Source organism: Acanthochromis polyacanthus, chromosome 7 (genome assembly GCF_021347895.1).
Source record: "Acanthochromis polyacanthus isolate Apoly-LR-REF ecotype Palm Island chromosome 7, KAUST_Apoly_ChrSc, whole genome shotgun sequence".
NCBI lineage: Eukaryota > Metazoa > Chordata > Actinopteri > Pomacentridae > Acanthochromis > Acanthochromis polyacanthus.
Window position 1 is genome coordinate 17,235,188 of NC_067119.1, and position 14,264 is coordinate 17,249,451.

The following is a 14,264-nucleotide window of genomic DNA, read 5'->3' on the forward strand; positions in this document are numbered from 1 at the left end:
TTTCAACTTTTCCACTCTGGAGGCCGGTTTCAAATTTTTGCGTTTTTAAGCCCCCAAAACGCCGTCCTTGTATAAACGATAGGGTGTGTTGTTGAAATATTTTGACGTTTTTACCTGCAAGCGTCCTCGTGTAAACGGCCCCTTAGAAACCTGTTGTTGAGATTCCTCATTGACCGCTGCAACATCTCAGCTGGAATACTGTGAATTTCATCCTGAATTCTCTGTTTTAACTCATCCAGAGTTCTTGGTCGAGTCGTGTACACTTTACTCTTGAGATAGACCCAGGTAGATTTCATGAATGCATTCGTACAGGAGGACGCCATCTGCAGGAAGTATTTTTTTAAATGAAAATTCCAACATTGTTTCTTAAATGGCATGTTTTAAGGTTTCAATTACTATGAATAAAATATTTTTCTTCCATCACTGTTTGTTTTATTGGATTGTTAAAAAGTTCCCATATTTTTGTGTCACCTCGTGTGTATATATATATATCATTGGTAGGACAAAACAAAGAAGCCTACAATAAAATTGGTCTACAATAGAACCTGCAGTAATGCATTTAGACCTCTATCACATTTTCATCATAAACTGCTGTTTGAATGGCCAAAACAGCCAACTCCAGCTCCCTACTGTTACTGTCTGTCTAGTGTATTTAAAAATGCCTAATGTTGTCTGTACTGCATGCAGTGTCTGCATAAATCAGTTCACAGGACAGCCTTTAAGCCTCAGGACCTGTGATAACGTGAAGTAGTATGTGCTCATCTGCATGGATTCACACAGTTTGACTGTTAAACATGTAGAGCGGTATATATTCTGTTTACCAGAACACATTTTAATAACTTGGTCATGAAGGACAAAACCATGATGACAGCAAGTGCTGCTTTTATCATCTGCTCATTAGTGCTAGAAAAAGTTGCCTAAAATCAATATCATGATTAATTGTCACAATTACCTCTGTATCGATTCATTTTTCAATTACTTCTAATTTACACACAAGGGTACAGCATCTACCCTTAAACTAGACATTTACTTATTTGGACCCCCTGGTAACACATTTTTAACCTTAAATTGTAGAACACTTTGGTTTCAACAAAGCAAAATCTATATTTAAGTCCTCTGCTGTTTGAACTATACCAAAAACTGCACCTCAGACTAACATTTCAGACCTCTATTTATCATTTACTATAAAATAAAGGTTTCCAAACATGTCTTAAGAGGCATTGCATGGGTTTCAGATACACATTCTCCATGTTAGGATAGTGTTAGTGTTGGTGTTAGTGTGTTAGTCTAGTTCGATACTATAATATAATGTTAGTATGACGCGATACGAAAATATATTCATGAGCTCCGCCTTCCTCTCATAGACCCCCATGTTATTCCAAAAAGCGCTGGTCGCTGCCAACCAATCAAGTTCGAGCTTCAGCTTTGTCATGCTGTCAATCAATGGTTACACGCACAGCAAGCATAGCCTAGCTTAGCTAGACTGTATTCCCGTTATAAGGGATATATGGGAATACGGTCTAGCCCTCCTCCATTGACACATTTTGACAGGTTTTCAAGCTCCGAGCAGATCAGACCGAACCAATCAGAGCACCAGAGGCGGGAGTTAACGATGCAACCGCAACAGAGCGAGGTTTCTCTCGTGCGCTTTCCTCTGTTTTGCACGGGCTGAATTTGTCCTTAAAACCTCAACAAGAAGCAGTTCTTAAAGCTTTTCTTTTTAAAAAGGATGTATTTTTAATTCCGGCAGGCTGTACGATAGAATGCGTAATGCTGCCCTCCACTGTTGAAAGGGAGAGCTTAGATTTTCCTCAGGACCCCTGTACGTCGAAGGAAGCTGTTAAAACTACAAAACATCATGACGGAAAGGCAATTGTTAGGTCGCTTAGTGATTGCGTCACACGTGTGACGCTGATTGGCTCTCTCCAATTCAAGCTGTGATCGGTAGTCCCGCCTCTGGGCTAGATTTGGTTCAATGGAGCAGTTCCAGACTGACTTTATGTGTATTTGTAATACACAATATAAAGGCTGTCTGGTCCCCAGGCAACAGCAAGCACGCCCATGCAGAGGTGCGCGAGCTACGCACTACGTAACCGCACGCACATTTGTTTTGCTTGTGGAGGAGACAGCATCAGGGATCAGCAACTTCCAGAAAAGTTACCAATCCCACGGCTTGTCAGGCCAAGAGACTGCAGGACGTTTTTTGGCTCAGGGTGCTTGCGTCTCTCCCCGACCACGGCCTCCATAGCCCGCCTGACGGCTTCGTTTAGATGCCCGACCTCTGGAGGAAGATGTTGGGGCGTCTGGGACATACTCTTCGTCAGAGGAGTCATGCAATTCTGAACTCTAGATAGAAATAAATAAACAATGTAACACATATACACGCGTAAATGCACTAAGTTTGATAAACAACGTCATCGAGAGGGATACACGAGTGTAATCACATATTGAAACTTTACTAGTTCGTCCTAGCAGATTCATGTTATTTTGGTATTAGGACAAGCTAGACTCAATACAGAATTCTAACGTAATTCCTTTATTATTTACTAAAAGTACGAAATGTAGAAGAGTGGAAAACAGCAAAACAGGCAAGATGCTGCAGCACTCCGGGCACCCCTCTCATGTACTGCGCGCGTGCACAAATAAAGGGGCGAAATCAGAGGGGGGGTGGGACCAACAGTGTTTTGGGAGACACTACAATTCAAACTCCGGACACGAGCTTTAATTAGAATCTAATATATCTTTGTCTACAATTTTTTTTTAAATAAAATAAAAATCCAGGGTATGTTTACCATTTTGTTCATGTCACTATGCTAAGTTCTTGGTTGTTATGCACCAAATTATACTCCCATGCATTCAATTTAGGCTAAAAAAAACATACATTATTCATTACTAAAAACACATGCGAGCCATAGCTACACACATATAAATGTCTCACTCTGAAACGTGTTGATTAATTTAAATTTTAGAGTAGCTAATGGTAGCAAAAACAAGTGCTAGATAATCACTTCCACTTTGGCTGCTGTGGGACATTTAATAAGAGCTACAGATGTAGAAGGAGGCTGCGGTCTGTGAGTCAGACTATTCCAGCCATGACTAACACACAACTGGTTTAGTTGGATCTGATGTGCGTTACAACACATTGAATTACAACAGCAAGGAAAGAGGGTGAGCTTTAATCCACCATCTATCAAGCTCTCGCTTCCTCCTTTATGTCTGATTCAGGAAGTTAAATCACAGTTTAAACGGATTAACATTAAGTGTCTAACCATAGTAATCTAATATTGTAGGCACGAGAAGCAACAATAGCCTTTAATTATTAACGAGGCCATGAACAAAAGTGGCCAGTTCCTCTGTGTCGGCACACAGATGAGAGAATTTTCTCAATGCAAAAATGCAAACCATATGTGAATATCTGCTCTTAATGATCTTTCCCACTCAATTTGTTGATTTTCTTTTTCTGCCGCTAAGGGAACACTCGACTCAAAGCCACAATCCAGATGGGCACATGCAGGCAGCTTTGTGACGTGTTGCCAAGTGTGTCAGACAAACAAACAAACAGCACATTACAAATCCATGACAGTGATTAGCAAAGTGTTTAACACCTCTCAGTTCCGATGCCTGTTTCTGGAATCACTGACAGCATATTAAACATCAAGAGGGAGGTGGAGATAAAAGGGAGAGAGGAGCGCAATGGAGGGAGGGAAAACAGGGAGAGAGGAGGGGCAAACTATAAGGGGAGATACAGTACAGGTACTGAGAAAAAAAATAGCCCAATGTAGATAATAATAGGAGTCTTCAAGCAGTCTAAACCCACCACAAATTTGCAAAACCAAATCTGAAAACAGAACAAGTAAAACTCAACCAAAGCATACTAGCCACAACAGCGAGTTATATTTGGCATTAAATTTAGTTGTGATATTTTGTCAACTCTTTGGGTTATTTATAGTTTTGCTGTGACCACATATGTCCGTGTTAGCATCATCTAATAGCTGTGTTATCCCCACAAGTGCTACAGTGGCTGAATACAGTGTTTACTCAGAAAAGATGCAGACATTAAAAAATGAAAAATGCTGAATGTAACTAACTTTGTAATTTGGATTCACTACACCATGTCAACAGAAAAAGATATTGCCAGAAGGTCATATTCCAAAATGGTTCAAGCAAGGTCTGCATGTCTGTTGTACTGTCAAACTATTTTTCCTTTGAATTATCTTTCTTTGTTGTATGTACTTGTTTGATGTTGTACATGGTACCCTTAGAGTTGTTGTGTTTTAGCCACATTAAAAAGTCCAGATTGATTAATCCCAAAAATCGGCAAAAGAAAAGCAAATCCCACACTCAAAATGTCTTGGTCTTCCTTTGACATTTCAATCATCCTCTTGTACTGTACCTGCCAATGAAAAAAACTAATAAAACTTCAAGTATGAACACCACCTTACTAATGACAGGTTTGTGCATCAGGGTTGAAAGTTTTAAAGACAGAAACAGAATCCATCAAGGAATTTGTCTGTGTCTATCATTTGTAAATGAACTACTTTTCTCTCCATATAGACAGAGGATCCATTGGAGTACTGTGAAAATTAATGGCCACAATACATGCATGCACTTGTATTGGAGTGGCTTTAGCGCAGTGCATTTCATAGCAGCCATCTTCATACTTCACTGTTCAATGAATCATTCACAAATGAGTGAAGCAAGGAAAGCCTGTAAAAGAAATCTTACTTGGATTTTCCAAATGCTTTAGGTGTATGTTAGTGTGCTGATTTTCGTGATGGTGTGTGAGTTTTTTTATGTGCCCTTTTGCATGTGCATACAAGCGCACATGCTTTAGTTTATATGCATGTATGCACGATGTAGAACAATCTTGCCAAAGTCAGGCTTCTGTGTTTTATAGTCCTATGAAAAGTTGCCTGTCCATGATTTGTTGTAGAGGAAGTAATTCAGAGGAGGGAGGCACTGCCAGCAAATTATACTGGCACTCGCATACAAGCATGTATATAAACACATAAATATACACACCCACCCATGCCGGCATGTGTCCATACACACAGATTGTGGTCTGGAAGTGTGCTCACAAATGTGCACTTGGAGATGCATGGGCTTCAGTCAAGATGCACGCTACTTAATGCATGAACATGCTCGCATACATTCATGCCCGAGATGTTCACACAAATGCAGTACATACATGAAAATACATCTTATGCACATTCAGGGCACACTCTGCACCAGGGAGACACAGAGCAGACTGCTAGAAAACTAAAACAGCATTTGTATCGACATAGAGACAGCGTAGAAGACAATGACGAACCAAAAACGAGAAAGAGGAAGGAGAGGGCAGCTGTAAATATAACACTGTGCTGCAAGAATATGCAAAGTACATAATAGATGAACACCAGACAAGAACACTTACACTGTATAGTAAAAGCCACAGACTTGCATGTGCACATATACACACACACGGAAAAAAAGACAGTCACACTAGTCCTTGAAAAGACTAAGTTTTTCTCATCATTGAAAAGATTTTATAGACCTACTGCACACTAACCATTCTTCCCAAAGAAGACTCAGTGCATGCAAACGGTATTACTCTTCTGCATTTCTCTGTTTGTTCTGTTTATATTCTTCTCATCTCTGAAAAATTATTGATAAATAGTGTGATCAATTCTTTAGTGTGCCACTGTAACTTTGGTTAGAGAGCTGCGAGTATGAATAGTCTTGAAGCAGTTTTGAAGCAATAAAATGCATGTATTTCTCATACAGTTTGCAACTAAAACATTAATGGTAAACATGTGGTATGTGACATTATTGCAAAGTACTTAAACACATGAATTTCCCAAATTTTGGAGAATAGAAGGAACTATTGTAAGTTTTACTCAGTCACATTCTCCAGAAAACTCTGGATAGAATTACATCTGTCAGCTTATGTCACGCCTACTGCTTGACAGGACTTTATCATACAAATATTATCATTGTCAGTTAATCTGTTGATTGTTTTTTTCAAATAACTGATTAGTTGGTTGATTTATAAAATGTCAGACAATTGTGAAAAATATTGATCATTGTTCCCTAAACCTCATGATGATGTCCTAAAATGTCTTGTTTTGTCCACAACCCAAAGATATTCAGTTTACTGTCATAGAAGAGGAAAGAAAACAAAATATGTTAAATTTTAAGAACCTGGAGTCAGAATTTTTATTATACTTGTTTTGTAAATTAGAAAAATTCATACGATTGAATCCGATTAATTTCCAGGTACCGCACAGTCTCTGTAAACAGATAGCTTTTCTGCCCTTAAATAAAAAATTGAGCAGAAAATGTGAAAATATTAACATTTTGAACATGTCAAGAGTGCAGAATCATTTTTTTTAGATATATTGTGTGTATGTGTGAAGCTAACCTACATGTATGAACAGAAGTGGCTTAAGTCAATCTCATAAAACGTTATCCGACACTTGTTCTGGTGAACAACAAAGATTCTTGTCCTCAGATGACATTAAACGTGTCGACCTGATAAACGCACAACATACAACACAATCATCCGGGAACAAGAGCCTGTGTTGTACAAGTCCTTCCCAGGCCATCTGGTCTGTTCTACCTGCATCACTGACTGATGTGGCGAGATGAAGCACCTTCGGCAGGGCTGGCCTATCTCTGTTCGCCTACATCTGTGGTCAACCTCAGACAAGCAATCATACTTCTTCTCACAGCTATCTGTCAGTCCATCTCAACCTCAGAAAGACACACACGCACGCACATATTCTCTCTTTTTCCTGTGTCTGTGTGGCCTGGTTAAGAGTTCTGCCTCAGTGACCAGGTGCAGACGTCAGAGCTGTCTCTTTCTTTCCCTCACAAGAGGATGCATAACAGTCTCAAAAATCGCACAAACATACAGGAAGCAGACACATGGTTTGCACCTCTGTGAATCATAGTCACATACACATAAAACACTAGTGGTTCAAGCACACAGAAAGATGAGGTGCTAAATCCTCCGAGTCAAAGATAGCATGGACCAGCACATCTGTCAACATTCGGATATATAATTCAAGAGATATGAAGCATTTAACACGCACTGCCTATCCCCACCCCACTAAACTGGCGTGTAACTACAGATTAAAATACACGTGTGCAACTACACACAAGCAGAAATGATGGTTCCAAAGAGGAACCGGTGTTGACAGCTGTGAATCTTGTAGATAAAAACCAGACAGGATCAACCATTCACGCACACTGAGGTGTTTAGAAATCCTTCTCCAAGGAACAACCAGAATAGCATCAAAGGAAAAAAATATACCATATGCCCCCATCCCACAGTCCTTCACCAAAAATAACTCTTCCTCTCACCACTGTTAGGGGATTGAGCCCCCCCACTGTGCACACTGCATAATCTCCGCGTCAATCCCTCACTTCTTTCCTCATAACCTTAACAATAAATCCCTTTCATCTTAATAACACAATTCTATCATACCTGACCTTGTCCACAACAGGACATAGAGAATTGCACAATAAACTGAAAGTCCATTCAAAATCTCGTCAAACATCATTAAACATATTTCCATTGCGTATCATCATGGACAGTTTGTGTTTTGAAAGACAATCAGAAGTTTGAGGAAATGATGGTTTCCGAAAATCTACTTAAAGTTTTAATTATCTGGAATAAACCAGTAGAGTTGTCTATCAACAGCTATGCGGTTCCTGTGAATTCATTCCTGCTTTTTAGTGTGTATCCCAACAATCTATCACAACTGGGGATGTTTGCTTCCCTGCCTAAAATCTGCATCATTCAAAATTAGCTGATGTGTGTTCCATAGAAGTGAGCAGTTGAGTTTTGTGGGCTAAACAACAGTAATAGATAAATGGGGTTGTAGCAAATGGATCTCAGTGGACCTCAGTAATGAGTCTCATGTCACATTCATTGGCCCAACTTCAGGACCACCTGTTCTGGTTTTAAGCAGTCAAATTAGGCAGGTTAAGTGTTTAGAGTCGCACCCATCAAATCGTACCATCAGGGAGGCATCTGATTGGTCACAAATTAATTCTGCAGCAGTATAACAACTGCCAGGATCATTAAAAAAAAAAGTACCTTGAGCGTCTTGCAAGAGAATTCTGATCTCAACTTCATTGAGTCACTCTGGCACTACAGGAGCAATTGAGACAGGCTAAATAAACAGCACAATTGTTGCAAGCTCTCCAACATGTCTGGAACAACCTGCCAGCCAAGCACCTTGAAAAATGTGTACCTACAAGAACTGAAGCTGCTTTGGAAGGTGGTTATGCATCCTCACCTTAGTGCCTAAAACATAGGCACAATACAGTGGAAATGTTTAAGGCACTTGTAGCCAACCTCATCTTTTTAGCGTGGCTTTTTCTCGGCCCGTCTTGAGGCCCTTACAAAGTAGTCTATGTTTCAGTTCGTGATTTTGGTACAACTCAAATAATGTTAGCATCTGTTTGGTGTAATTGTTTAATCATGCACTGTCTAAAAATTACTTAAATTCTTTAACAGAGGTTGCTTTCTTTAAAAGCATAAAAATATTTCACTGTTTGAAAAAGAAATGCTTGGAAATCCAAAACGTCAAATATATACATACTCTCGTCATATAATTAAGTATTGTATGATGTATGACATTAATCTTAAGTCTTATACCAAACAGTAAAATTCAACAGCATAGACTTGGAAAATCTAATTTATTATGGCATTATTGTTATATGGCATATATGCAGTATACGCGTGTGACAGACAGAGAAAAGCACATAAATGCAGTAAATACAATGCTAGGTTTAAACCGGGTTCACACATGAGGTTAAAGAAAAAAAAAAAAAAAGGCCAGCATCTTTACCTCATCTGTGATGCATGATGAGCCAGTGGATGTACTCTGCCACACTGTGTGGCTAAAAAACAGTCAGACTTCAAAGTGAGAACTTGGCTGAAGAAATCTCAGGCACTTTTTATGTGTATCTAATCAAGAAGACACACAACTGTACATACGTCCAAGCTTTCTGTCTGTATATGTCTCTTTCTTTTTAACACACACACACACACACACCATGCGGACCGCCCTCACAGACCACAGCTCCATTGGCATGCAGAACACGATGCAGTGAGGGCCAAGAGGCAAGCGGACCCCCCCTTCCTTCTGCATGCTGATCATTAGAGAGACAAAGTGAGAGAGAGAGAGAGAGAGAGAGAGAGAGAGACAGAGAAAAAGAGAAAGAAAGAGAGAGATGGACGAGGCAGCAGTGCCAGCTCCCCAGCAGCTCAATCACATTTAATGCCTGGACAGAGCAAGATGAAAACGTCTGCCGGTCAGAGCTGTTAATATCACCAAAAGAATGGCAACTCGGTTATTGGATGACAGGTTTGCAGTGTGGACGGCTAAACTGCCATGGCGACAAAGTCTACCTTCGACAACGCCTTTCACTTTTTTGTCTCCCATCTTTTCTCCCTTTGATATACATCTCTCTTTGTCTATCTCTCCCTCTCCTCCCCTCATTCCATCTTTAACAGCAACAAAGAGATTAAAGAGGGATTACTTCTGACATGTCAATGTGATGTGCCTGCTGGGTATGGTACTTTTTTTCTTTCTCATGCAGTCCTAAGTCAATATGATACACACACACACACACACACACAAACGCACACACAAACACACACAGAGTGTGTGAGAGAGCGAGAGAGAGAGAGAGAGTCAGCATTTTATGAGTTGTAGAGGAGATGTGGAGGAAAAAGTTATCTCCTCTTGCAAAATGCTAAATTTTGACATAAAGAAATTCACAAGTGTGGCTTCTCCTTCCTTGAAACAATAGCACCTTTTGAGAGGAAACGATAACAGGAAAAAAAAAAACTCCCTGTACTTGTGTTGACTGCATCCATACCCTACTTTATCTGCTGCTTGCAAGGTCTGCTGAAGAAGTGAGGATAAGAGAAGGGACGGCTGAGGGACAGAGCGCGAGAGAGAGAAGAGAGAAGTATTGTTTTGGGGGTGATAACCTTTTGTTGTGATTCAAAGTACTTGCGGCAAGCAGGGAAATGAACTATTGATTAGAAATAAGGTGGTGGGGATAGAGAAAGGAGAGAAAAGACACAATGTCTGAAATCACAGCAGCCAAACAGCCACCCACACTCAGCCTTTGTCCTCAAATACAGACACATGCATGCACATATGCTTGTATGTGCAGGGAAAAAGCAACCCCCACAACACTCTGCTTAAATTACGTTGTAACTAAGCAGGAATAATTTCAGCAAACCAATGAACTACTCACTGACTACACTGTCTATTCTACTAATTGGAAACCACTCACTGCCCTGGTTTCCACTACAGAATCGTTGAGGAATAGCTGGGTTTTCTCATTAGTCGTGTCACTAAATGTGCTTCTTAAACATATATGGGATTTCTATGGATTATGCTGCAAACTGGAGATTATTTCAGGGCTTCAATTTCTGTAAATCCCATGTTTGTACAGCTTAATACTCAATGTATTTACCTGGTACTTCAAGAACAGCTTTTTATATTCCAGTGCAAAAAACTCAATTAAGCTTACATGTTATTGGTCAATTTCTAAGAGTCTATTTGAAAAACACACAATCACAATACAATATCGATCCAGTTAGCCTATACATCCATCCATCCATCCTCTATACACCGCTTTATCCTCACTAGGGTTGTGGGGGGTGCTGGAGCCTATCCCAGCTGACTCGGATGAAGGCAGGGGACACCTGTCGCAGGGCTACATATACAGACGAACAATCACCCTCACATTCACACCTACAGACAATTTAGAGTCATCAATTAACCTCAGCATATTTTTGGACTGTGGGAGGAAGCCGGAGTACCCGGAGAAAACCCACGCATGCACAGGGAGAACATGCAAACTCCATGCAGAAAGATCCCAGGCCCAGGCTGGGATTCGAACCGGGATCTTCTTGCTGCAAGGCGAAAGTGCTGACCACTACTCCACTACTCCACTCCTAGCCTATACATAATAAACAATTTTTCAGTTCAGTTTTCCAGTTTCAGTCGCTGACAACTAGCCTACATAGATCCCTATCTTAGTTTTGGTAACAATACAAAAGCCCACTTACACGAAAGTCCCACTGCTAACACTCTTATCTAAAGAAACTTAAACCCAGTGACCAGGTAAGGTTTCAGAGTCTTCTCGTGAGATACTTGCAGAGCACAAGCCTGCCGCTGATATCAAATCATCTTGTCACAGGATGATCTGTCTAACCAATGGATTAACACCACAACCCCTGCAGCTTGTAATTCTGGATGTAAGGTGGAGCTTCTGGGCAGTTATAACTTGAAGAATCGGCATCCTGCTATACTGTGCTATATGTCTTTATAATCTTATTCAAAGATCCTTGAAGAGGATTAAACTGTCATGTCATAACTTTGCACCATCAGTAATGTTTAGTTTCCCCAACAAGAGATTCCATCTCAGATTGATTGCCACACCAATCCAATATTTCATTTCCCACCATTTACAAATTAGACAATATGCATTCACTGTCAACTTGACTCAATCTTATTCATTTGGCCATGTTGTTGAGAGTCTGATTTGAGGCAGTAGCTTGATCTGCAGCCCACAGAAGCCTTCTAACAGATCCAGCTCTTGGCAAACTGAAGTCAGGTAGCCACTAAGCTGGCCTGAGGTCAGTTGTGTAAATCAGCGGTCCAGAAATGGATCAAACTGGCCAGTCGTCCCTCTCTGGCAGCACAATGCAGGTTTGGTTCATAATGTGGGTTTTTTGGGAGGCAGTGCATGAGAGTGTGTTAAAATCTGGATGTGATCTTGACCATGCAACACGGTCAAAAAAAAAAAAAACAGTTCAACGCGCACAGGTGCTTATCTATCTGCTAGTGTGTGTGTGTGTGTGTGTGTGTGTGTGTGTGTGTGTGTGTGTGTGTGTGCTGCGCGCATTTGCTCGTCACCCTCATTCACGCGCCTACACACTGCTCTCCCCCCTCTCTCTATGGTCTGTCGCCCATTCCAGGCCACAGAGTTGTGCAACGATTATGTGTGCCCACCACCACCTCGCGTCCTCATCTCATCCTGCAAGGCACGCTCTCCACTGTCATCTCTCTCACCCCCCACCCCCACCCCACCCCACCCCCCCTTCCCTACACTCCCACTCTCTTCCCAACCTATGGCCGGAGCCCGAGGTGCCGCTACATCCACTGAAAGAGTCCGCTCCTTGATATCGAAATCAGACTCAACACAACAGTGCCACGCTATGCCGGTGGTGGTGGAAGGCACAAAAGACGTTAGGACGTTTCACAATTTTTTTCCCGACTGGCACTGCAGCAGCTCATGAGGGAAGGTGGTAATGTGCTTCTGCAAAGAAAAAAACCTATAAAATTTGATGCCATCCAGGATCATCCCTTTCCCGTGCAGGGCGACATCACGCCATCCTAAACCACCTGTTTTTCGTGCATTATGAGCCCAGATAGGCATTCTTGTATGTGGAATTCAAGGGAATTGCTGCAAGTGCAGTCCCTTTGCTTGACATTACTGATCAATGCATAGCTACTACTGATATTACCAACCACCAAGAACAAACTAATGAATAGGATTTGAATTTTACATATGCAACTGATGCTCCAAAATGCTTTAACTCAAATGCAAACTTGACATGACGCTAACGGCCTGTAAAGAAGTACATCTGACAAAAAAAAATCGAATCTAATCAAAATGTTCAACAGTAGCCTATCTACATCGTGAATGCAACAGACTACATTCATAGAAAAGCTCACTTAATGGAACAGTGCGTCAAAGAAATCGCCAGCAATGCTGTGATTTAAGCAGCGCCGCGCATATCAAGGCTGAAACCTCCCGTCTGTTTCCTGAGAGACGCACACAGAGCCTCGTTGTGGCTGCAATTTAGTGAAGGGGAAAAGCGCAGTAACTTACCGATATGGATGATCGAATCCGAGAGCACCGACTTCCACTCCTGGCTCCAAAGCACGGCAACGAGCAACATAGCCGCGATAACTTTCATTATGTCCACAGATATTTCCCCCCGAAAAGAAAAAAAAAAAAACAGCGAAAACTACAAGCTCTCTGAGTGAGAGCAAACAGAGTTAAAATCCCGAAAACCCGAGCTTCCCTTTTTTAGTCCATCTGTAGGGTGGTCAAGGAAATTCCCGGTAATCTCTGCCTTGATGTGTTCTCTTTGGAGCGTAACGCTTTTGCCTGTGGATGAAAAGAGCAAGAGATTCCTGGGTAGTCATAGACTGGAACCCTGTTGAAATTCCTTCCAACATTAAATCATATTCTGGGCCAGTAAAGAGAGAGAGACGCTGAGCCGCAGAGGAAACAAACCGCATCCAAACGCCGACGCGTTAATGCGAGCTGAGGGGCTGGAGGATGTGGCCACTCATTTACAGGGATAAATCTGCAACCATTCGATCACGTAAAAAGGGGGAAAACCTTGTTATCTTGAAAAGCTGGTCCCGCTGTAATGACCCGAGATCCCCAGCCTTTCAGACCTGGCGACGCAGTTTCCCCCCTGCACCAATCACCAAACCACCAGCAGCAGCAGCAGCAGCAGCAGCCTCAGCGGACCAAGCCAACGGCCAAAACTTCCATTTCTCCCAGGGGCTTTTTCAAAAATGTTTCCTTCACTCAGCCACTCTTTGAATACCACCAAAGCCAGAGCACACAGACGAACCCAGAAGCGACTTTTGTTGGAGGGGAAAGAAATGCCAAATGATAAAAAGCCTTGTCACATGGCATTATCATTGGAGAGGTACCATATTCCGAAATTGTCTGTAGCTTCCTGTAGAGATGAAAGAGAGACTGGGATGCTCTATAATGAACGAACCACTATTTCTTTTCTGCGTCAGGAAGAGAGAGGGGGGGATAAAGAGATATTTGGAGGAAAAAAAATGAACCGAGGGTGGGCGCAACGACACTCCGCGGTCCGCACTCCGTATGCGGGTACTCGCGTCAGCCCCAGCTCTCACGGTGGCTGGTGAAGAGGTGGTATACTGCGTCCGTGTGGGTGAGAGAGAGGGGAAGAGAGAGAGGGAGAGAGACAGAGAGAGAGAGCGATGGAGGGGGGGGGGCAGATGAAAAGGAGGAGGAGGGAGGAGACCCAAGAGAGAAGGGAAAAAAGAGAGAGAAAGGCAGCAACTATGAGCAGCAGCAGTTGCCAGCCAGGGCGCTCATCTACTGTCTGGAATTACCTTGGTGAAAGACAGATGAAATATGAGGGAAGGGCGGAGGGATGCAGAGCGGAGTCTAAAGCAGAGACAGACGGA

At 41.9% G+C, this 14,264-nt stretch overlaps 1 protein-coding gene across 1 annotated transcript in view; it reads right to left on the minus strand.

Moving 5' to 3' along the window:
* grid2 (glutamate receptor, ionotropic, delta 2) overlaps positions 1-14,018 on the minus strand; it is a 537,930-nt gene extending 523,912 nt beyond the window's left edge. Inside the window, 1 exon segment of the mRNA XM_051950360.1 lies at positions 12,913-14,018. Coding sequence (XP_051806320.1) covers positions 12,913-13,000 — 88 coding nt within the window. The 5' untranslated portion in view covers positions 13,001-14,018.
* Positions 14,019-14,264: the final 246 nt, after the last annotated feature.